This window comes from Oncorhynchus kisutch, linkage group LG2 (genome assembly GCF_002021735.2).
Source record: "Oncorhynchus kisutch isolate 150728-3 linkage group LG2, Okis_V2, whole genome shotgun sequence".
Classification (NCBI taxonomy): Eukaryota; Metazoa; Chordata; class Actinopteri; order Salmoniformes; family Salmonidae; genus Oncorhynchus; species Oncorhynchus kisutch.
The window spans coordinates 53,163,302-53,188,812 of NC_034175.2; the positions used below are offsets into that span (position 1 = coordinate 53,163,302).

Below are 25,511 nucleotides of genomic sequence, written 5' to 3' on the forward strand. Positions count from 1 at the left end.
CCTTGTCACAACACAACTGATTGGCTCAAACTCATTAAGATGAAAGAAATTCCTTACAAATGAACTTTTAACAAGGCACACCTGTTAATTGAAATGCATTCCAGGTGACTACCTCACGAAGCTGGTTGAGAGAATGCCAAGAGTGTGCAAAGCTGTCATCAAGGAAAAAGCTGGCTACTTGAAGAATCGCAAATATAAAATATATTTTGATTTGTTTAACACTTTTCTGGTTACTACATGATTCCATATGTGTTATTTAATTGTAATTATTCGCCTACCTCATGCCTTTTGCACACAATGTATATAGACTCTCTTTTTTTTCTTTTTTTTCTACTGTGCTATTGACTTTTTAATTGTTTACTCCATGTGTAACTCTGTGTTGTCTGTTCACACTGCTATGCTTTATCTTGGCCAGGTCGCAGTTGTAAATGAGAACTTGTTCTCAACTAGTCTAAATAAAAATGGTTTTGATGTCGTCACTATTATTCAACAATGTAGAAAATAGTACAAATAAAGAAAAACCCTTGAATGAGTAGGTGTCTCCAAGCTTTTGACTGGGACTGTATATGGTATGTAATAACACTCCTGTGTTTCAGCACAAAGCGTATAACCTGGGCCACCAGTGTGTAGTGGAGGCATTGGTTACTAGAGGGGTGCTGTTGAACACACCAGGCAATGAGAACTGCTCTCCTCTACTTGACGCTGTCAACACTGGGCTTCACAGAGCGTTTTGTGAGTATGGATAGAATAGAGATATTTATTTCTACATTCTTTTGCACAGAAATTCTTTGTTTACCCTCACAGGTGTAGAGGTCCTATGTAATTTTGCATTCAAGTCATTTAACAGACGCTCTTATCCAGAGCCCCTTAAAGGAGCAATTAGGGTAATGTGCCTTGCTCAAGGGCACATCAACATATGTTTTACCTAGTCGGCTTGGGGATTCAAACCAGCAACCTTTCGGTTACTGGATCCAACGCTCTAACTGCTACCCCAAGAAAAAATACCTGTCTCTTTTCATGCTGACTTAATCTAAAATCATTCACCTGAATTCAGCATGAAAAGAGACTGAGGTAGTAATAATTTTTCTTGTAGCATGATGTGCACTAGATGGATAACTACAATCACACAGTAGGTGACACTCATTGGTTGTTGGATGGTGAAGTGCTGTGACCTCATAATGTACAGACCAATGGAGCGGGGCTGATGCGTTCTGGTGTGTGTGTTGTGAGAGGACAGTCATTAATGGAGAGCTGGAGCAGCAATTGCTTTCTTTTAGTCCTGTCTTTTCCCATCCTGCTTCTCTTTTTCCAGTCTGTTCTCTCTCCTCCTTCCTTCCTGCTTCTCTTTTTCCAGTCTGTCCTGCCTTCCTTCCTGCCTTCCTTCCTTCCTTCCTTCCTTCCTTCCTTCTACCATTCCCCCCTCTCTACTCTCTCCTCCTTCTATCCCTTCTACGATATATTTTCCCCCTCTATCTCCCCCCCCATATTTCCTTTCTCTCTCCTTCCTTCTCTTTTCCCAACTCATCACATTGATGTGCTGTAGTGGGTGGCGCCCGGGGCCTTGGCGACGGAGGTTAGCGACAGCAGATTTACTCAGGTTTATCCTACCTGCCTGCTAGTTGTCTGCAAGGCAAAAGAGACCGGTTCCCAGACAATCTGTCATGATGCCACAAGACAAATGCAACCCTTGCCCGTCACACACTATCAATTAATCTAGCCTCCACACAAACGCAGGGATGCACACATGCTGCTGCGCGATAACACACACACACACACACACATACCCCCTGGCTCTCTAAGTCAGAAATTATTTCCCTAAAGGCTGGGTTGGAGACAGAGAACCAGTGCCATTCCTACTGGATTGATTGCCACACAGAGCTGCACAGTGAGGGGACGAAGATTTCTCTGTGGCCATGTCCACTTTGAGATCGTCCATCTTGATAGTGCCTGCCTCAACCCAGCTCTGCATCTGCAACATTGGACAGACTGTCTTCTTTGTTTGTGGATTTAGATTACTTGGAAAGTGTGTGTTTGTCACGGTTGGAGGCACATGTCTTCTCTGTCAATACAGATGACATAGTCTCTCTAGACTCGGAAATAGTTTGGATATGCAAAAAAATATTACATCAAATTCACACATTAATACACACTTCTACATGTGTGAAATAGGACAAATAAAAGCACCCACCAAATGATGATTATAGACAGACGATATCTGAAGCTACAGATGACATGCTCCCCTCCCGGCACTCCCAGACAAGGTGTTTTGGAGTGTTCACAGCTGTTCGCCTTGCTTCCCCAGCTGCACATAGAGCTGGACACATTCATGCATCTGGTGTTTCTGGTGCCTCTTCTGTCTGTCAATGGCTTGGCTTGGATCCTCACACATTATGTATGCATCAGGATCAATAAAATTGGATTTCAATGGGGTATCTACTTCAATATAAAACATTTGGCAAATTTGAGCAAATTTTAGGACAGAACTCTTTGCACTGTGTACAGTATGTGTGCAACTCTGAATTGATCGATTAATACATCTATGCAAGGCTTGGTTTCAGTGGTTACCCACACCCCTAACACCTCGATCAGACCAACAGCGTTATTGCATTTTGGTACACCAGAAGTACATTCATTTCCAATGGAACGCTGCGTTTGCAATGTGTTCTGTGTGGTGCGTAGGTTGGATTTAATTCAATTGTATGAGTAACCTTGACAGAAATAGTAGCAAAAGGTGAATGTCGGTCTGATCGAGGCCTTGGAGACACACAACAGCTGCCCAAAACATTTTCCATGCCTTTAACTTTTATTTAGCTACTTCGTTGGTGTGCTGTTCCATAAACCAAAACGATGCACTTCCTTTCAGTGTGTTTGTGTGTGTGCAGGCGTTTGTATGTGTGTGTTTGTAGGTGTGTGCCTATCTGTATATATATGTTTGTGTGTATCTATCAGTGTGTATGGGGGGTTTTGAATCCAAATGAAATATTTTATGGACCAGTGGACCTATTAATTGTCCCCCAGGTGTTATCTTTGCTGACGCCTAATCTTTAGGCACCAACCCGTTCTGCTTCTCCCCTCTCTTCTCCTCCTTTTTCTCATCCCTCCTTCTTCCCCTCCTCCTTCAGGAACGTGCTGTTTCACATTGTCTTCAGTGTCTCTATGCTGCGTTGCTGCACACTGGATTCGCATAGCCCGTGTGTTCTTGTATCATATTGTCACCAATGAGCGATTTCATGTTACCATGATCCATGCCTGTGTAACCCTAATCTCCACATCCAGAAGAAAATCTGTATTTCATGCAGGACAGCTACTAGATGGCAAAGGGTATGTCACAAGAGACAAGTATAACCATTGATTAGTGTCAGGATATAGTATTTTGTATGGTTTGTCTGGTTTAAGTTAGACAGAGATAGACAGTTTGTCAAACAGGAATATGTTTGGTCTTCGTCATGTGGACTATGCTGTGAACTCAGCTAATCCTTCAGTCAGCCTCTGAAGGACCCCAACTCCCCTCTCTGTCCTCCACCCAACTTCAGTAAGGTATGGCCATCATCCCAACACTGTTCTCAGATAAAATCAATGTTACATTAACGATTTCCTGAATGTACTATTCCCCAATGTACAATACAACTATGAACAAAGGAGTTTAAAGGAGTTGTGGTATTGTGGGTAGTGTTTTAACTGGTCTCTGAAAAAAAAATATTTTTCTCAATGGGCCTGTATAAATGAAGGTTCCCCCCCCAAAAATCTATGTAATATTTGAGTTGGTCTGTCTACAGTCTATTGTGTTTCAGGCCATTGATGGGGTGAACAGGTGGTAGTATTGGGCAGTAAACTGTCCCAACATAACCAGCTGGCCAAACTGGGAATCCCCCTGGGAGGAAAGAGGGCTGATGCCTTCTCTTGCTCAGGTAACTTACCTGTCCACTTCAACCTGCTAGAGCACATGTGTTACCTTAACTGTATCTGGGATGATCTCATCACAACCCAAGATAGTCTAACCATAGTGCTTAGATACTACCGGAAATCAAAGACAGTTTTAGTAGTGTGAAAGGAATAGTTGCAAAATCGTTTTTCATACAGGTACATGATGATACAGATGTACCTTATATGTTTCTTGGAGCTTTGCAAATCCTAGTAGTAGAGAGCAACAGAGAAGGCAGTTTGTCAGCTCTCTGGTAATGGCAGTTAGAACAGGGAACATGGCTGAATGCCTGTAAAGTAATTGAAGTCATTTCTCATAAGCTGTTTGTGACTTCTGTTGTGATGAACACTAGACTACAGTATTCAAATGAACGGAAAATGGAAGTGTTTGTCTCTCTCTGTGTCTCAAAGTCTGTCTTTAGGGCTTTGGGTAGTAAAGACTTTAGTGTCTGAGTGTCTCCTATTATTTAAAGTGAAGGCAGAGCAAAGCTCCACAGCATGTAAACCATAACGTTTAGCCCAGAGATACAATTAAGGTCATTTTGCAGATTGTCAGCCACAGAGCCTTGTTGACTGAAGATGCAATAAGAATGTCTTACATTTTTTATTAGAAGAAAGTCGCATTATCTAAGCCTGTTGTGAATGGGGCCGATTATACCCACGTCTGTGTTGCAATCACTCACAACAAAGACATTGCACGACACTACCAAGCTTTTTATTTAAATAATGTTATGGAGTATTCTATTAAACTTTTATTCAACTGTCTATTTCTATTCATTGGAACATATTGTGAATGGTAGCTCTTCAATGAAATCCAGTTTTCTCCCATTCCTCCAGTCACCTATGTGGTGGTACCAGATGGGCCGATGCCCACCACCCTGGTCTCTTTCCTGGGTCTCCTGATCGGCTGCTGGGTCCTCAACTTCAGCTGTAAGTAACTAAGGCCCAATAAAATCTGCTCTGTGGAGAATGAGGATAGTATCATGGAATCCAGACATCAAAACGGAATTCAACAATATTCCAAAATGTAGTGAACTAAACAAAAATACATGTAAAGTGTTGGTCCCATTTTTTTCATGAGCTGAAATAAAAGATCACAGAAATGTTCCATACGCACAAAGCGTATTTCTCTTGAATTCTGAGCACAAATTTGTTTACATCCCTGCTAGTAAGCATCATTTCTCCTTTGCCAAGATAATCCATCCACCTGACAGGTGTGGCATATCAAGAATCTGATTAAACAGCATGGTCATCACACAGGTGCACCTTGTGCTGGGGACAATAAAATGACACTCTAAAATGTGCTATTTTGTCACACAACACAATGCCACAGATGTCTCAAGTCTTGAGGGCGTGTGTAATTGACATGCTGATTACAGTAATGTCCACCAGAGCTGTTGCCAGAGAATTGAATGTTAATTTCTCTACCATAAGCCGCCACCAACGTCATTTTAAAGAATTTGGCAGTACATCCAACCGGCCTCACAACCTCAGACCATGTGTAACCACGACAGGAATATTCACATCCGGCTTCTTCACCTGTAGGATAATTTGTAGGGGAAGGGGGTGCTGAGGACAATTTATTTGAAATAAAGCCCTTTTGTAGGGAAAATATCGTTCTGATTGGCTGGACATGGCTCCTCAGTGGGTGGACCTTCCTCCCAAGTGGGTGGGTCTATGCATAGTATATATAGTATATAGATACTTTTGTACCTGTTTCCGTCAGCATCTTCACATGGTTTGCTGTTTGCTGTTGTTCTGAGATTGATTTCCACTTTTTGCACCAAAGTACGTTAATCTCTAGGAGACAGAACGCGTCTCCTTCCTGAGCAGAATGGGGTTTATACTTATACTTGCGTACTATGGTTTGTACAGATGAACATGGTACCTTCAGGCATTTGGAAATTGCTCCCAAGGATGAACAAGACTTGTGGAGGTCTACAATTTATTTTCTGAGGTCTTGGCTGATTTCTTTTGATTTCTTTTGATGTCAAGCAAAGAGGCACTGAGTTTGAAGCTAGGCCTTGAAATATATCCACAGGTACACCTCCAACTGACTCAAATTATGTCAATTAACCTATCAGAAGCTTCTAAAGCCATGACATAATTTTCAGGAATTTTCCAAGCTGTTTAAAGGCACAGCCAATTTAGTGTATGTAAACTTCTGACCCACTGGAATTGAGATACAGTGAAAAATGACTTGTCATGCACAAAGTAGATGTCCTAACTGACTTGTCAAAACTACAGTTTGTTAACAAGAAATTTGAAGAGTGGTTGAAAAATGAGTTTTAATGACTCCAACCTAAGTGTATGTAAACTTCCGACTTCAACTGTAAATGTGTTGAACTTATTAGAAAATTAAGAGTTAATTAAGACATGAACAAAATTCAAAAGTGATTTGTGTTTTCCAACAGCTTTCTGAAATTGCACAGGAATTCCCCTCTCTGTGTGTCTGTGTGTGTGTGTGGTGTGCGTGCGTATGTCTATGCTTTGTGTAGCCGTTAGCAATGATTCTGATGATAGCATTCTGATAGAGATGGATAGGCTTTCACCAAAACCTTCTCAATTAAATCTTAACTAAAAAGTAGCCAATGCCTACCTGGTAGAATGATATCATGATTATTTGCATTAATTCAGTGGTTATTTGTTTAGCAAACTCTACAATCACATGAGCGCTTCATAAACATCTCTATCCAATGAACAGTCTCTTACTGGTGCACATGTTCATTAAAAGGTGACTACACCAACAAATTTAAATGTGTCATTTTTTCCCTGACCTTAAAAGTGGTCTCCTGGTATGGTTTAAGCATTGTTGTGGACATCCAATTTTTTTTTTTCAAGAAAAAAAATTGGAAAGCAAAAAACCTGAAAAATGGAAACCTGGAAAAACCAAACAAAAAAAGAACAGAATATGGCATTATTATAAATAAAAATAAATAAATAGGGGCCTAGTAACTTGCACCTCTACCTCCTACAGTAGCCTACACTACACCTCTGCTTCTAACCATGACTTCGGCCTTAAGATACTTATTTAATGTTTTTAAGCATCTTTTTGATCTTATACAGGTCTGCGTCCCAAATGGCATCCTTTTCCCTGCCTCCTACTGTGGGTTATCCTTCCAGAACTTCAGCTGTAAGTAGCCCACAGTAATCGACTCTTCTGACTTCTCCCATGGCTAATATATTAGCTGTGATCTTTAACATATGTTCTGCGGTGCTTTTTCAAATGTGTGTTCATGTATTCTAATGAAAAATATTGTAATACTATTGTTATACTGTAAAACCATCTGATTTGATTATACTGTGTTACATACATGGATACATTTGGCATGCATAGTATATCATTTCAAACTCTTAACCCCCTAAGGTTGATGTCTACGCCCCGTGGAAATGTAATTGGCATAATAAAAATATCCCCATAAAAATCCATCAGTTTAAGATAGAGAACAGTTTTTTTTGCATTGGGTGCACCAGTGCATCTGCCTATGTAACACACAGAGCGGTGTTTGTCAGACCGAGAGACATCCAAGAATTCTCACAATGGTATAATGGGGACTGTGAGGCAACACAAACATAGGCACAGACACATGCATACAAATGTATTGGGAATTGTCTGAAGTCGGTACAGCCAATCTGCCAACTTCTGTCTGTGGCTTTGAACTGTGTAAAGGTGAGACTCTCAGGAACACGTACATGTCAGTTGTTTTGCTTTAGGATGCCCACAGGCCTCACAAGACTCGTCTTGTGGGGCGGACCGGTAGCCTAGTGGTTAGAGCGTTGGGCCAGTAAATTAAAGGTTGCTAGATCGAATCCCCGAGCTTACAAGGTAAAAATCTGTCTTTCTGCCCCTGAACAAGGCAGTTACCCCACTGTTCCTAAGCTGTCATTGTAAATAAGAATTAGTTCTTAACTGACTTGCCTAGTTAATTAAAATCTGAAGGTCCCTGGTACCAGTTGAAAAAATGTAATGACTGTTTAGTGCCACAAATAAAGGGTTAAATGCATGTAAAAAAACAAAAATTCTTGGTCTTTCTTATATCTCTGATACACTTTGGAACAAACTTCCTTTAGATTTTTTTGGGGGGGACTATCTGTTCCATGTAGTGAATCTGTGGGCTAATAGCAGGTAAAAAATGTTAATCAAATAATTGTTTTCTATCGTTTTTTGATACTTCAAGGGGTCTTAAAATTCAAAATCAAATAGCAAAACTGTGATTGATGATATCAGGTATTCAGAGTTATCCTCTACCCTCTGTTTCACCTGAGCTTTAAAGCAGTAATGATTCATACTCTAACCCTCTAGATGGAGAAATATGCCTTCTTTATTCATCTACCCTTGCATTATCTCTGTGTTACTCTGGAGAGCTTTGTTTCCTTGGTTTTGGAAGAAATGTTTTTGCGTTTGTACTTTATTTTCTTTATTCTATGAAATGTACAGTGTCCTGAGGCATAAAAGGGTTTGTGCAATAGGATATTGTGAATATTAAGGAACATTTAGCGATTTTTGAGCTTCATATTCATCATCTCCACACCACCCCAACATCAACATATGTGACTCATTTCATGAAACTAGGCATATGTCGCATGTCACTACTTCACAGGAGAGGCATTTGAAGAAAAACCTTTTTCTAGCTCGGAGTCTCTACTTTTATTCAATTTATAAAAACAATTTCAAATTTTGCTACATAAAACCGAGCCGGTCATGTTTTGCACATGTTTTGTAGTAAACCAGACAGAGGACGATAAGCAGGCACTGTATTAGCAGGCACTGCAGGCTCGTAATTGGTTAAAATCACATGATGCACACCAATGATGTCTTTGGAAATGCTTATCTTGCTCAATATTTTTTTATATAAAACATAGAAATGGTCAATTTTCGCATATGTTGATGTTGGAGTGGTGCTGGAGATGATGAATATGACGTTGAAAAATGTAGAAATGTAAGTGTACAGGCAAATATCCACAAGCAAATAGTGGATTGAAAAAGGGAGAGTTGTAAATTGTCAGAGGACCCGACATCAAAATGGGTAGAAATCAAAGACTAAAACTCTCCTCTTGTGCTTGATTTCGGCTTGATTACAATATCCATGCAGTTGTTTTAGCAGTCTATTCCTAACAGCAACAATAAAATACACCAGATATTCACAGTCTAGTCTACCTCAAAGGGGAATAAAGTGAACGACTGTCATCAAGGTGTCTGGCACCTTGGTGTTATTTGACTGTGTGTCTGTCTGTGCGTGTGCCTGTGCTAACTGTGGACATACCTGTCTGTGCGTGTCTTGTCAAGATTGAGCACATTTTGTTTTTCCCAACACCTTTGCCGCACCCCACCCCTCTCAGTCCCTTTTTCCATGTAACCCAGTTGCCCCTCTCCCCATTCCACAACTTTGTCTGTCCCTCTGCTCTCTGTGCCCTGTCTATAGTGTACACCTTCAGTGTCCCATGCTTCAGTGCCCAGGATCCTGCCAGTCAAGCCAGGCAGGCTAAAGTTCCTCTGTCTGAGCCGGGGCTTTAGAGCCCCCCCTGCCCTCCCTCTCCTCCATCTCCGTGAATCTAATTAGCTGATATGCTAATGGCCCCTCTGCTACCGGTGGTGGCAGGGCTAACTAGCTGGCCCAATAGTCTGTAGTGGAGCAGAGCCGGGATTAACCCCGGTATCTCTTCCCCCCGCTGAGGCCTCGCAGGGTCCCTCCAAATGAAAGCTGTAATTAAGGGGCACGAGTAAATGTAATTACGCCTGATGACTGCTATAGAGCGAGTTTGTGTGTCAGACACTGCATGTATCCGTGAGTGTGTGTGACTGTGTGTGTTCATATGGGAACTGTCCTCATGAGGAAAGACATTGTAGCTGCCTCTGCTGCGGTTGGGCAGTGATCAAGATAACACTGTTGTGTGTTGACTGGGAGTTTGCACACATTGTAATATGTTAATGTCTCCATATCATCATGTCAGGCACAACAGCATCATGAGTCATTAAAATTGATGTTGCTATGAATCTAAGAGATTGTGGAGGTGTTCAGAAACGCATGGTTACCTGGCTCGTCGTTAAGCTTTAGGGCGTGTTATTTGCATGAGAAATTAAAGCAACCCTCCATCCCCTTAATGCTTCTTATTTTAGTGGAGGAAGAGTTGTTTGGGATGCATCTATAGCCTTTTCAGTATCTCCCTGTATGCAACTTCTGCTCAGTCCCGTTTTGGAAAAACATAATCCCCCCCCTCCAGACTTGTTATGTTTGTGACATTACAGTAAGAATTGGAAGAGAGAGATCGATTAGTGAAGTAAAGAGGAATAAGGCAGATGTGGGATCAAAACCATGCCACTGGGGGCCATATATAGCCTAGTCAGTGGTTAGAAAGCACTATCACTAGACCAGGTCCTGGTACTAAATTAGTTTATGTGGGAAAAACACTGCTTTTGTACAATATTCATTTCATACACTTGGGACCTGTAGAGTGGAACGCTACAAACGATGCTCCAGGTTTTAAAAAGTGCCTCCTTGCTCTTATGTGGGAAAACCACTCCTGTCAGTTCTTCTCTTTCAATTGGGACTCTGAAGAGTGGAGAGATACTACACTAAAGCTTGCTTTATTTTAATCTGTGTTGCGTCATTAGCCAACGGCCGTAAGTGTGTTGCGCGCGTTCTACTTTTAGTCATCACACAGTTCTTTAATTTCTCAAATGGTTTCTTCAGATACAGTTGAAGTCGGAAGTTTACATACACAGGTTGGAGTCATTAAAACTCGTTTTTCAACCACTCCATACATTTCTTGTTAACAAACTATAGTTTTGGCAAGTCGGTTAGGACATCTACTTTGTGCATGACACAAGTCATTTTTCCAGCAATTGTTTACAGACAGATTATTTCACTGTATCACTATTCTAGTGGGTCAGAAGTTTACATTCACTAAGTTGGCTGTGCCTTTAAACAGCTTGGAAAATTCCAGAAAATTATGTCATGGCTTTAGAAGCTTCTGATAGACTCATTTACATCATTTGAGTCAATTGGAGGTGTACCTGTGGATGTATTTCAAGGCCTACCTTCAAACTCAGTGCCTCTTTGCTAGACATGCTAATCAAAAGAAATCAGCCAAGACCTCTGAAAATAAAATTGTAGACCTCCACAAGTCTTGTTCATCCTTGGGAGCAATTTCCAAACGCCTGAAGGTACCACGTTCATCTTTACAAACAATAGTATGCAAGTATAAACCCCATGGGACCACGCAGCCGTCATACCGCTCAGGAAGGAGACGCGTTCTGTTTCCTAGAAATGAACGTAATTTGGGTGCGAAAAGTGGATATCAATCCCAGAACAACAGCAAAGGACCTTGTGAAGATGCTGGAGGAAACAGGTACAAAAGTATCTATATCCACAGTAAAACGAGTCCAATATCGACCTAACCTGAAAGGCCGCTCAGCAAGGAAGAACAGCAAGGAAGAAGCCACTGCTCCAAAACCGTCATAAAAAAAAAGCCAGACTACGGTTTGCAACAGAAGATGGGGAGAAATATCGTACTTTTTGGAGAAGTGTCCTCTGGTCTGATAAAACAAAAATAGAACTGTTTGGCCATAATGACCATCATTATGTTTGGAGGAAAAAGGGGGAGGCTTGCAAGCCGAAGAACACCATCCCAACCGTGAAGCACGGGGGTGACAGCATGATGTTGTGGGGGTGCTTTGCACCATGAAGACCGCAAATAATGTGGATATATTGAAGCAACATCTCAAGACATCAGTTCAATCTTGGTCGCAAATGGGTCTTCCAAATGGACAATGACCCCAAGCATACTTCCAAAGTTGTGGTAAAATGGCTTATGGACAACAGTCAAGCTATTGGAGTGGCCATCACAAAGCCCTGACCTCAATCCTATAGAAAATGTGTGGGCAGAACTGAAAAAGCGTGTGCGAGTAAGGAGGCCTACAAACCTGACTCAGCTACACCAGCTCTGTTAGGAGGAATGGGCCAAAATGCACCCAATTTATTGTGGGAAGCTTATAAAAGGCTACCTGAAATGTTTGACCCAAGTTAAACAATTTGAAGGCAATGCTACCAAATACTAATTGAGTGTATGTAAACTTCTGACCCACTGGGGATGTGATGAAAGAAATTAAAGCTGTAATAAATAATTCTCTATTATTCTGACATTTCACATTCTTAAAATAAAGTGGTGATCCTAACTGACCTAAGACAGGGATTTTTTACTAGGATTAAATGTTAGGAATTGTGAAACTGAGTTTAAATGTATTTGGCTAAGGTGTATGTAAACTTCTAACTTCAACTGTATGTAGGACTTGACCATGGTTACACCTGATCTGTAGAAGTTTGTGGTAGCCAAGGCCGTGGGTTCATTTCACTTCAGGGATCTCATACACAAACAAAAAATCTAGGCTTATACCTTCACTGTACTGTAAGTTGCTTTGGATAAAAGCTTCTGCTAAGTAGCTATTAGATGAGTTGAAGTTCTCTGCACTCCTCTAAGCTACTGCTGTCCCCGTGTCTCTCTCTCCTCTCAAAGGGGTAGAGGTGTGCCTTTAGACAGATGGCTGGATGGCCAAGAGTAACCATGAAGCAGAAGGACCTCAACATAGCTGCATTAACAGACACAGCCTGGTAGGTAACACACACAAATGTGCACATACCCACACCCCTGCAAGCAAGGAACAAAACAAAATGGAGGCAATGAACCTGCTAAATCTAAAACTCTGGAGAGTACCAATTTCCAGCAGAAAACAATTGAGTGGATTGGTGCACTCCGTAGAGGGGCCTTCTGGCATCTGAATACACCGCCACTAAACTGACGAGATGGTAAAAAAGCTGCAGTGATGGCTCTTGGCTTGAAAAGCATTGTCATTACAATGCTGCCCCAATATAGTAGAATTGAATATAATAGAGTAGTGTTGAATATTGTAGAATTGAATATAATAGAATTGAATTGAATGTAGTAGAATATAAGTAAATGATAAATGCCGACATTCTGTACATTAACTTGGATATAATGGACGATGCAGCGGAGTCCTTTTTTCCAAGATGATGTACAGAATGTCAGCGTGTATGCCGCTTATACCACAGTTGCCAAAGAAAACAATATGAAAGCACACATTTACCGCAAGATAGTTTGTTAGCAAACCTGCCAATATGACAACAGCGTTAAAAAATATCAGTCGCTGAAAACAGCTGGTCAAACTAAAAACGTGGGAGGATTTGACAGCTTTAGCAGTGGAGGGGAGCAGAGAAGTTCATGTTCATCACTCACCATGGCAGATGCTCTAAGAAAAAATGTTTCCGTTAAAACAAATTAATGATAGCTAAGTTTTTTTTCCCTCATTGGACCTGCGTTTACAATGTATCCAATTTCAGTTTGTGTGGTTGTTGGTTTAGCTGTAGTACGGTCTGCATGTGTAGGCACATATTGCATCATGATTGCATGGTTATATCTTTTCCAACTGTCCCGATATCTGGTTTTAATGTCCACTCTAGAATGCCGTTCTAGCCAATCAGAAGTGAGTATGCAACAATTCTGTGGTATAATAGAGTAGAATAGAATGAAAGCTGCCCCATTGTTGTGGTTATGTAAGAATTGAAAGGTTCTGGCTCTGATTTTTGCAGTGATTCAGCGTCATTTAAAATCATTACAGAACAAGAATTCTCTCTGTTGTCCAGACACTTTGTTCAGACACTAGGCTATTCTTAGTGGGACTGATTTAATCCCGAGGCACTAGAATGGTTCGTATCATTTAGGATCCAGGAAGAAGATACAGATCTCTATTCTCTTTATTCTCTCTCTGTATGTGCAGGGCTTTGATGAATTTGTAAGGGCTTGCCTACCGTAATTTACAAGGGTGATGAAACAAATGAAACCGCCTCACTTCTTCTTGTTAGAAGACTATTTCGTTTAATTTTCCTTAGTCCACAGAAATGCCTTTTTGTTTTATTTGACTTTTGACGTTAAAGCCTTCTCTCGTTTCTCCCCCATCTTCCTATTTACTACTCTACTGTATGTGATTCTACTACTCTGTTCTATTTGACTGTTCTCTGCTCTTTTTGACTATTTCATTCTTTTCTACTATACTCCAGTCTCCTCTTCTCTACCCCAGCGACCCCCACTGTTCGATGGATTTTTCTTCTACCTCATGAGCTCCTTCAGGAAGCCCCCAGGGACGAGCTCCTCCAGGTGGTGAGAGAGGCAGGGGGCCAGATCCTGGCCCGACAGCCTAAACCAGACAGTGACGTGACCCAGACCCGGTCTACTGCAGCCTACCATGCCCTGATGGGCTTGGACTAGGCCCTGTGTACCCAGTACATGATCTATGATCCCCAGAGCCCCTACAGGCCCCCCTGGGTGAAGTTAGGAAAGGTGTGGTCAACTCTGTCTACATGGGTTGTAAATGTATATCGGACTTCCAGCTACTGTCAGTGCCTGAGCCATAGACACACCAGGTAAACACCAAACTGAGAACAATGTACTGAAATGTTGAGGGACTTAAATTGTCCAATAAGAAATATCAATTTGCTAACGTTTTTGTTTGACATTTTCTAACTTTTTCTATTCTGTGGCCTAATGAACATTACACTGGACTGGTTCTGTCTGCTTGCAACCTGACATCAGGGTCTATTCAGAATAAACAGACAGTTGTGATTCTATGTCAACTGTAACCTAGAAGTAAGGGGATTCACTGACTGGTTGGGAAATCTCTGGTGCCGTCATGCCACCATGCTTGTGGCCTCAAATATAGCCACCCACCACCACAAGCCATGACTTGTTGTTTGGAAAGTTTTGGTCTGTAGCTCAAACATAAGTTAATTACATCTTTCTTTGTGTTGATGTTTTTACTTTTCAGTGTTTTGAAAGAAGGAGTAGAAAATCTGTCCATTTTCTTCTCCTGGGGATCTTTTCATAACGTCAGTGCTTTTGAGAAGACCCTTTTCTTTGAATGTATTTTAGAGTGAATTGTGTTTGTGACTGCGTATTCTGTTTTCTATGACTTGCAATTTTCTTTAAAGATAAATAATCAAACTGTCTTTGAAAGCAGACATTTTCAACACTGAAGTCACCTCTTCCCTCTGGACTGGTCAGAATGAATGGTATGCTTCAAAATAAACACCATTGTTGCAGTAACAAAATGACATAGTTGCAAGGGAATGCATTCTATGTCCCGACTGTAATTCATCTTAATTATATATATCCAATACAAACTCTCCTATCCCTGGTAGGACTGGGCTCATTCACATCTAATTGGGAGTGTCAGCCTTTTAAACTAAGAGGTGGGTGGGTGGGGGATGGGGGGGGTGTCTCCAAAAAATCGATTCTAAAGCGAGACGAAGAGTAGAGCAGAAAACAGGAGAGCAATTAATCGTCTAGTCACCAAGTTGGCACTTCCTGTGGAAACTGAAAACATACACGTTTTATTTTCCTTTTGTCTCTGGCAGCAAGAAGACGAGAGAAAAAACCACCAACCAGTGTTACCCACCAGACAGAGCACAGTCAACTGCTTTACAGACCTGGGTTTAAATAGTATTTCAAAGCATTTACTTCATCTGTGTTGAATACTTCATCTGTGTTGAATACTTCATCTGTGTTGAATACTTCATCTGTGTTGAATACTTCATCTGTGTTGAATACTTCATCTGTGTTTGATGGAGCTTGACTGGCATAATGGAAGCAATAAAACAGTGACGAAACGGCAAACCCTGCGTATCTGGCACTCCAGGCAGGCTAAAGATTTAGATGCAAAAGTTGTTGAAAGATTTCAAATAGTATTTGTACCCAGGTGTGCTGCTGCAGCTTTCTGTCTCTGAGCCCCGAGGTCCTGGGTATGTGCCAAATGGCACCCTATTCTCTATATAGTGCACTACTTTTCACCAGGGCCCATTCACATAGGGATCTGGTCTAAAAGTAGTGGACTATATAGGGAATATGGTGCTATTTGGGACATAGCCATCCTCACTTGGCTATCTCCCAGGATGCCCCTCTCCTTCTCAATAGGATTAGTCAGGGATAGGCCTAATTGCTATTGATTGCTGTGTGTCGCATTAAATTGCTTCCCCCTTCCTGTGCATGCGGGAGGTGGAAGGGGGAAATTAGTGGTGTGGACAGACAGAACCTCAGCTCAGCCTGGTAATGAATAGGAAAGCGACATAGAACCAGAGAGTTTAAGCAGATATAAAGTGTGTATCCAAAATGACAACCCTATTTCCTACATAGTGCACTACTTTTGACTAGAACCCTATTGGCCCTGGTCAAAAGTAGGGGAAAGGGCACTATACTGTTTAGGGAAGAGGGTGCCATTTGGGACAAAGACAGAGGAAAACCATGACTCACTTCCTTTAGTAGACCTCAGAAATGGGATTTCTCTGAAATGATGTCCTCTATCCATACATCAATCAAATTGACCTACACCCAAACCAGTATCCTCTTTTTCCTGGTTTAGGCTATGAGCCAGGCCCTATCCTCCAAAGAGTTATTTTCTGACCTCTGCATGGTGTGTATGACTGGTGTTAGTAGGTTGTGGAGAGCTAGCGAAATACATCCTGTTCTCTTGCTCCCAAAAACATGGGGATTTGAAAGAGCATGATGCTTCAGTTGTAAGTCATATGAAATATTGTCCATGTCAGAGGTGAAGAATTGGAAGTAAAATGTTAACACCCCCACCCCTTGTTTGTCTCAGTTGTGGTGCAGGGAATTACAGACCCTACGTTTCATTCAGAGGTCATATTTTGAACAAGAAGTTACCTTTCCTACAATAAAGTGGTGAAGAATTGCACTTGTTCAGTATCTGCAATCTGTGCACTCTCAACCTGAGCCTGAGTAGGAGTGTGTTTCCGCCTGGGCGATAGAAGTGCGAAGGAAGAATAAAAGAAGGAAAGAAATCGACACACACACCTTTGCTGTATAATAACACTTATTTTTCAGTCTTTAACAAAATAGTTTTTGTCTTCATAAATAATACAATGATTTCCAGAACACACATTATACATTTCGAAGGTATTTACAAGTTATTATACACCATGAAGGGCACCAAGGGTTGTTTAATTTCATTTGGAATAAACATCTGGAGTGTTTGATTAGATTTACCCACGATGTCTTCTAAGCTATGGTGTAGAGGTGTTTGTGTGTCTTGGTACTTCCAAACAAATCCTGTCTTTATTTTATTATAATAATTTCTGGATCTAATTCAATATAACATTAAATTATAACAGTAGGAGTTAATATTCGTATAATCTTTAGGACTAACCCACAGTGCCCATGTAATAATACAGTTTGATTGTTTAAGTGTTTCTCTCCATATTAGATAGTACTCTTGTTGGTTTTCAGGCACACTTTATATAAGAGTTTCTGTAAAATAAAATAAAACCAATAGAACAATCTTTCATAGCGTCCAGCTACAATAAGTCGGTGTCTCATGAAAAGAGCAATGGTATGGTACACCTTTACAGCATGGTGACAGGCGGTGAATGAGCAGTGTTTGGAGTGGGTTGTCAGGCTAGTGAGTGCATGAGCAGTAGGCTAGACTTTCAAGGTCAGACACACACAAAAGACCAGACTCTTTTATGAACAGAAAATGAACAGGGATATTGACTGCTCCCTCAGACTATCTTTTGATACATTTGTTTAACTATTGCTCAATAAAGCTCATTCTTCACTCCAGCTGGGGTCTCAGAGATGGATTCAAAATCTACTGCACACTTCAGAATATTCTCCTACCAAACTGGAAGGTCACTGTACAGTTGGACCACTCTGAAAGCTCCCTGTTGTAACCCGTTTAAGAAGTTGTGTGGTAACTGGTGTTAAAAACAATTACGAGACTACTGACCTTCATTCTTGAATGTGTCCTTCTGCATTACTCTAATAAGACATTCCTTCCATCATTGCATAAATGTTCACGAGACAAACAACAATGCCAACGCTAATAGAGAGAAAGTATCATAATGAGTTGTTATCAATGTGAGAGGGGTAATTTCAACATGATCTAAGACCGGAGGGTCTGGTCTGCATGAGCTTGAGGGAGGTACTAAGGGATCACAGGTTAGCTGACCCTACAACCCACACTACTACTAAATCATGAAGGTCTTTACATTGAGAGCAACCATTAAAAGACAAAAGGGCAAAAAAAAACGGTGAGAAATCAAAAGATAGCTAGCAGCCTCGTTCTGCACAAGATACACAAAATAATAAAGGAGGACGAAACAATCTATATCCAGTCATAAAAATGAATGACCCAGATATCAGGCCTATGATAGACCTAATTAAAAGAGATGACCGATAAAGGTGTCATGGAGTCTCATACAATGTATGGACCTGTAGAGTGATGTGTATTGCCTGTGTAGGTATTCTGGCTTGAGAAATGGAGTCTCTCTTCTCATTATGACTGACTCATTCATCACAAGACAAGGTCATGATAAAAATGACTTGAGCAACTCTAACCATAATGATGCAATCTAAATTTAAGTCCCCTTCCCTCATTCGTTCATCTTTTGAATTCCCCATCATTCAATAATAATAAGACTGCAGGCAGCTGAGTAGAACAGAATGTAGTCTACAATACTGTGGCTGCAGTGCAGACAGAGATATGTTTGGGAGGGTCGGCTCGTTAGGTAAGGTATATGTTGTTTGTGTCCCAAATGGGACCCTATTCCCTCTATAGTGCACTACTTTTGACCAGGGCCCAAAGGAAATGGGATGCCATTTGGGATGTAGACTATTTGATATTCTATTCCGACACCTCTAGTCAGGGGTCTCCTGTGTTCATTTCTGTCTCATTACCAGGAGCTGGAAGGCGTTATTAAGTAGTTCATCCATCAAACAGGAGGAATAGCTTCTAAAAGGTTAACAGGAATGGATTCTCACTGAAACACATACAAAAAGTATCAGTGATGAATTGCATGTGCTTAGTGGGAAATTCGCCTTCGAATTAATGACTAGTATTCATCATTTTAAAAAGAAAGAGAGCGTGTGTTGTGCACGCTACACAGGTTGGGTGGAGTTGGTTGGAGTGTGATGCTGAAACCAATAGGAATTTATAGGCAAAGCAATGCATTAGCTCAAACAATCTATTGTGTAATCTAAAAACGGGAGGATAGGAGCTTTTTTTTTTATCTCAGCGAGAGCCTTATTGGCTTCAGTGCTTCTTCTTGGGGTACAATGTATCAACATGTTTTAAGGTGAAAAGGAATTACCAGTACTGTGCAAGCTGTACGTATGGGCCTCTGGAGGACGAGAGGGTTTGCGTACAAGTATGTGTGTGTGTGTGCATATGTGTGAGTGTCTGAGTGCTCCTTTGCTTTGAAGCATCAAGAAGACATATGCAGATTTCCCCTTTGTCTCTCTCAGAGTTCTTGCCGAGTGTGCTTGGTGCTTGGCTTCTGCCTACAGACGAAAGGCGGGCGACGTACTGCTGAGAGCAGAGAGGCCCGGCCTGAATACTCCTTGATTAAGGGAAATTAAAGCAGGCCGCTGCTTGGCTCGCTAATTGCTTAGATAACAAGTTCAAGCTGTTCGCTCTGAGGAATATTTTTTGTTGGTTTGGGCCGTCAGGGAAAACAATAAAGGCAATTAAGCCAAGAGGAATGGCCCCGGTAGTGTATTGATGCTGGAGCAGTTTTTACCCCCTCTGTTATAGGTTGCATGGCTTCTAACTAAAGACCTTATTTCAACTCCTGTAGTAAGTAAAGTTGGTTCCCTTTTCTACTTTTTCCAGTGATTTATCACTTACTAATGTATTGGTTGGACAAATTGGATAAAACTGACCTCCATTCTCCCCATGCAGAGAAGAACACCTCAAAGACAGTCTCATCAATAATATTCTGTGTTGTAAATACTGTAACTGAGGGGATCTGTTTGTGGTTATGCAGCTTTTGCCAGCCCAGATGACACATCGGGATGCTGACATTGTATGTCATTCATTTCAGTGACCCCATCCCCAAGAGTGAACTTTTGTTATTGACTCAAACAGAGATCATACAAGAAGTGAGAAGCCAAGAGCTGTGAGTGATATCCTTGGGTGACCATTGTAAATCACACTGGAGTGGCATGATGAAGACATCTCACTTATTCCATTTAAACACCAGACCCATTTGTTCTAAAAGCGCCAAGAATTGTGTGCTTACTGGTTGTCCGGTCATTGTGTCCTGTTCAACCCTCCTAGATCTCATTTTCAAAACACCTGTAAGTGAGTGAGTGAGAGCTACAACAAGCTTACAGACTTACAGAAAACAACTGAGCATTTTAACAGTGCCAACGGTTAGGAGGAAATTAGTTCATGAAATATATTGTGTTTATAAGCAGCACAAGCAAGAAGTAATTATCAGAAAATATATATAGTCAGACAGTCAAAACAGGGAAAAAACAGTCTCAATAAAAGTTCCTGCTCTCTCCTCTCCTCTGTGTTTAAAGTTGTGGTGGTGTGTAGGTACTGTGTACAAGAGCTTTTCATTTCAGCTAGTTATGCAGTCTCCTAGCCAAAGTTGCCAAGGAATTGGGCTCCTGTCCTGTCCATCATATCATATCAATAACACAAGATGAGGGCATTGTTGGTTTGCCACGGCAGCAGGCAGGAGCGCTCCCTGACCGCACATCACCGACACTGTCCCGGGAGGGGTTTCTATGACAACGTCTGGCCGTTGAGGCACTCCCGGCGCAGGCACTGTGCTGGCTTCCACCAGTCCCCATTGTGACAGCGGCAGATGGTGCAGTCGTCCACCTTCACTTCAATACCGGCTGGGATGATCGTCGTTCCGGCAAAGCAATTTGGACCTGCCTCATGGGAGGAAAGGACGAGAGCGAGAAGAGAGGGAGGGAGAGAGATGGAAGAAAGACAAAGAGGGAGGGAGGGTAGAGAAAAGGAGAAATGAGTGTGGTGGTGGTTCTCTCGGGGGGGTTCTGTTAGAAGAGGATGGCAGAGTGATGTGGAGAACCCTGCCTGGGGAGTTTTGAAGTCAGAACCGATGCACAGATCCTTTCACGGGCATGCACCGATGGGCTTGTTTTTGCAACACTAAAGCGCTTTTGTTAGCCTGGCTCTCCCTTGACGTAGAACGCGTTGCATCCTAATGCACCGCGAGCAGAGGAGGCTGGCAGATAGGGCAGGCAGCGGCTTGGCAGCACAGAGAGGGCTGGAGTACACACACACACACACACACACACACACACACACACACACACAGACACACACACACACACACACACACACACACACACACACACACACACACACACACACACACACACACACACACACACACACACACACACACACACACACACACACACACACACACTCACACACAGAGAAAGCTGCTTTGAGGGGCAGGAGGGAGATTAATCACTCCTAGTCTGCATGGAAAGGCCGCCTCAGCCTTTGTGGAAAGTCCCTCTTGAACACAGAGCTACAGTCTGCATTTTATGGCCTCCGCTATCCTTTCTCAAATACAAAGCTAACACAGAGCTATAGTTTGCATGGAAAGGCCTCCTCAGTCTTTCTACAAAGTCTTCTTCAAACACAAAGCTCTCCTACATCATATTCTTACTGGTATCTTTTAACTAGAGTTGCAAAGGGAGGGTATATTATTGGAAACTTAAGAAGTTTACCAGTCACCTACCAGAATTTTGGTATCTTTCAAGGATTTTATGCAATCCATCACAAGACATCTAGTGGTGTCACAGGCTTCTGTAATTATCTCTGGCCCTCTGTGTGGACTTATGACATGTAAAATCTTTGAAAATTAGATAAGATGATTACTTTTTTTTTATGACACAGCTGTAACATGATCCTAAATATAAACCATCAACTTAGTGAATACCATTGGTGTCGGCATGAAATATTTTTTTTTTTACACACTTTGATTTATTTTATTATGTCAAAATATATTTGTTGCCAATGTTTTGGTGTCAAACTGGTGGCAGTTGTGAAGAAAAGTCAATAGTTGGAAGAGTTAATTAACTTTTAGAATTAACTAAAAATGCCATTGTTGATTAGATGCTTTTTACTTTAATTAGGCTAGTTTTGTTGAACCATATACTAGAAGCTAATCGACAATATAGACACCGATATAACAACATTCTTAATATATATGAATACAATTTTATTTTTATAAGTTACCAAATTTACAATAGATTGCCATAGATTTTCTGTTAATTACCTAAATTACTGAAGATTCTGGTAACTTACAGTTGAAGTCGGAAGTTTACATACAGTCGAAGTCGGAAGTTCACATACAATTGAAGTTAAACTCAGTTTTTCACAATTCCTAACATTTAATCCTAGTAAAATATTCCTGTCTTAGGTCAGTTAGGATCACCACTTTATTTTAAGAATGTGAAATGTCAGAATAGTAGTAGAGAGTATTATTTATTTCAGCTTTTATTTCTTCACATTCACATTATTTCTTCACATTCATCACATTCACATTCCGAGTGGGGCAGAAGTTTACATACACTCAATTAGTATTTGGTAGCATTGCCTTTCAATTGTTTAACTTGGGTCAAACATTTCAGGTAGCCTTCTACAGTCTTCCCACAATCAGTTGGGTGCATTTTGGCCCATTCCTCCTAACAGAGTTGGTGTAACTGAGTCAGGTTTGTAGGCCTCCTTACTCGCACACACTTTTTCAGTTCTGCCCACAAGTTTTCTATAGGACTGAGGTCAGGGCTTTGTGATGGCCACTCCAATAGCTTGACTTTGTTGTCCTCAAGCCATTTTGCCACAACTTTGGAAGTATGCTTGGGGTCATTGTCCATTTGGAAGACCCATTTGTGAACAAGCTTTAAGTTGAACTTTAACTGATGTCTTGAGATGTTGCTTCAATATATCCACATCATTTCCCTACGTCATGATGTCATCTATTTTGTGAAGTGCACCAGTCCCTCCTGCAGCAAAGCACCCCCACAACATGATGCTGCCACCCCCGTGCTTCACGGTTGGGATGGTGTTCTTCAGCTTGTAAGCCTCCCCCTTTGTCCTCCATCCATAACGATGGTCATTATGGCCAAACAGTTCTATTTTTGTTTCATCAGACCAGAGGACATTTCTCTAAAAAGTACGCTCTTTGTCCCCATGTGCTTTGCTGTTGTTATGGAATTGATTTGCACTTTTCGCACCAAAGTACGTTCATCTCTATGAGACAGAACGCGTCTCCTTTCTGAGCGGTATGACGGCTGCGTGGTCCCATGCTGGTTATTCTTGCGTACTACTGTTTGTACAGATGAACGCGGTATCTTCAGGTGTTTGGAAATTGCTCCCAAGGATGAACAAGACTTGTGGAGGTCCGCAATTTTTTTCTGAGGTCTTGGCTGGTTTCTTTAGATTTTCCTATGATGCCAAGCAAAAAGGCACTGAGTTTGATGGTAGGCCTTGAAATACATGTCAATTAGCCTATCAGAAGCTTCTAAAGCCATGACATCATTTTCTGGAATTTTCCAAGTTGTTTAAAGGCACAGTCAATTTAGTGTATGTAAACTTCTGACCCACTGGAATTGTGATAAGTGAAATAATCTGTCTCTAAACAATTGTTGGAAAAAGGTATTGTGTCATGCAGTAGATGTCCTAACCGACTTGCCAAAACTATAGTTTGTTAACAAGACATTTTTGGAGTGGTTGAAAAACTAGTTTTAATGACTCCAACCTCCAAGTATGTAAACTTCCGACTTCAACTGTTGGTAATTACCAGTAGCTTTGCAATCCTACTTGTGACAAACTTAACAATTAATGTTTTTCAGTGCGCACATGAGATTTGGTTCTGGGTGCTGAGATTAGGAAAGCCTTGCAGCCTCTCTAGAAAGTCTTCCTCGATCAGAACTTCCCAGCACACCATAGCCTACCATACACCACACCAACATCTTATTACACCAGCAAATAATCCTGATGAATGATTAAGGAGGAATCTGTTTTTTCTTGAGATTACATTAGTTTTGCGGTTCCCTTTTTCTTCAGATAAGATTTGTGTTCCTTTTATCCAAAGATTTATTTAATATCTATGGAAAAGCTAATTATCTCCAGATTGTGTTTTTGATAATCAGATGGCTTGTGAATGACTTACCCTGCTGCCTTCTATGGGTGCGTTCCAATAAGATATCCTTTCTTCTGAAGTGTGCACTCATTCACGACTTTCCAAAAATCTAAAGGCATTGGATGGGTGGAGGCATGGGTTAGTGGGAGTTTCCACCATATTTCGAATACAAGTAATTTCCCTTCAAATCAGTGCAGGGAAGTGAACAAGTGCACACTTTGGGCGGAAGGAGAACAAGTGCACACTTTGGGAGCATGGAGATATATAAACTGGGATGTAGCCGAGGATTCATAGTTTTCCACTCCTTTTGTAATCTCATAAATAGCTATTCTACACAACAACCACAGTGATAGATTTTAGTATTCAGGTTTTGTGCTCACAATCTTCAGGAAACAGCACCTTTTTATTATCCTGCTACAGGAGAGCATGCAGGTGGTGGCAGGAATTTTCTGTCTCCAGTTTTAATCATTGAAACGAAGCAATCAGTGGCTCAATTGGTGTGACGGTGACTTTGGAGCCGCTCTTTTAAACAGTCCAACAGAGATCTATAAAACCTTCTAGATTCTCTGAAGGGCGGGCCTTTCAGTCTAAACCTATTCCGAGGATCGTTTCTAGCAGCAGAACACTTCCACCTACTCTCAGGGAAATGGCTTTACTGATTGATTTGTGTGACCAGCAAGTTCACAATGACATTGTCTTTGTCCAAAACGATCAGGTCAAAAGTAGTGCACTATTTAAGGAATGGGTCCCGTTTCAAATGTACGCTTAACTGTCTGTTCAAACCACATAGGATAATATTAGGAGTGATCATATGTAAAAACAATAATAATAGACTTCTACACATTATAATAGGATACAAGCCCCACATGAGGGACATGAACCAGCAGAATTCTAAATATGCAATGACAAAACTTCAGTGTTTCTCGAAGGTCTAATATTTATTGCATTCAAATATCTTGTCTCTAGGCCTGAGTTGGGCTCAATTCGAAGGCAGTCAATTTGATAATCGAAAAAATGACATTTATTTTCAATGACTCTTCAATAAACTGAAAAGTACTTTTTAAAAGTTTTGTGACTACTGTATCTGCTGGACTAAACAAACCTAATGGCATGATCCAATATATAACACACCAAAAACCCTCTAGTCTACTACCTGCTTCCAACACCTTACCCACTCACCCTCATCTATGTACAGAACGAGTCTCCTCTCCTGAAATTATGTCTGCATAAAAACATTATGCACATTACAACAATTCAACAATCATATTCTACCACCACCTGCTTCCAACTCCTTACCCACCTCACCCTCATCTATGCCCAGGAACACTCTCCTGGTCTACTCAGACATGATAAAAGCCCATCGATTGACCTGTACCTCAATGGATACATCATGAGTGAACTATTGCCTAGCCCTAACTCCCATTGATCCACCATCCACCCTTAGTATAGCTGGCATGGTTTACAGACAAACAGGGCAGAGGTTGATGAGAGAAGTGAGCATCGAGCAGCCCTGCCAAGTGTGGTTGTTTACGACTGGAGAGTCACAGCAGGAGGAAGGCACAAGATACTTCCCAAATGACACCCTATTCC

At 41.3% G+C, this 25,511-nt stretch overlaps 1 protein-coding gene and 1 long non-coding RNA gene across 2 annotated transcripts in view; one reads left to right on the forward strand and one right to left on the reverse strand.

The window, feature by feature from the left end:
* Positions 1-527: 527 nt before the first annotated feature.
* LOC116354994 (uncharacterized) lies at positions 528-15,044 on the forward strand. Its single transcript, XR_004204194.1, has 4 exons — positions 528-3,908; positions 4,759-4,851; positions 6,988-7,054; positions 13,995-15,044. It is a non-coding gene; the product is annotated as an uncharacterized LOC116354994 (long non-coding RNA).
* A 1,757-nt stretch (positions 15,045-16,801) lies between these two features.
* Positions 16,802-25,511, reverse strand: part of vwc2l (von Willebrand factor C domain containing 2 like) — a 31,326-nt gene continuing 22,616 nt past the window's right edge. The window contains exon 4 of the mRNA XM_031797512.1: positions 16,802-20,670. Within this exon, the coding sequence (XP_031653372.1) occupies positions 20,519-20,670 (152 nt within the window). The 3' untranslated portion in view covers positions 16,802-20,518. The remainder of the gene's footprint in view (positions 20,671-25,511) is intronic.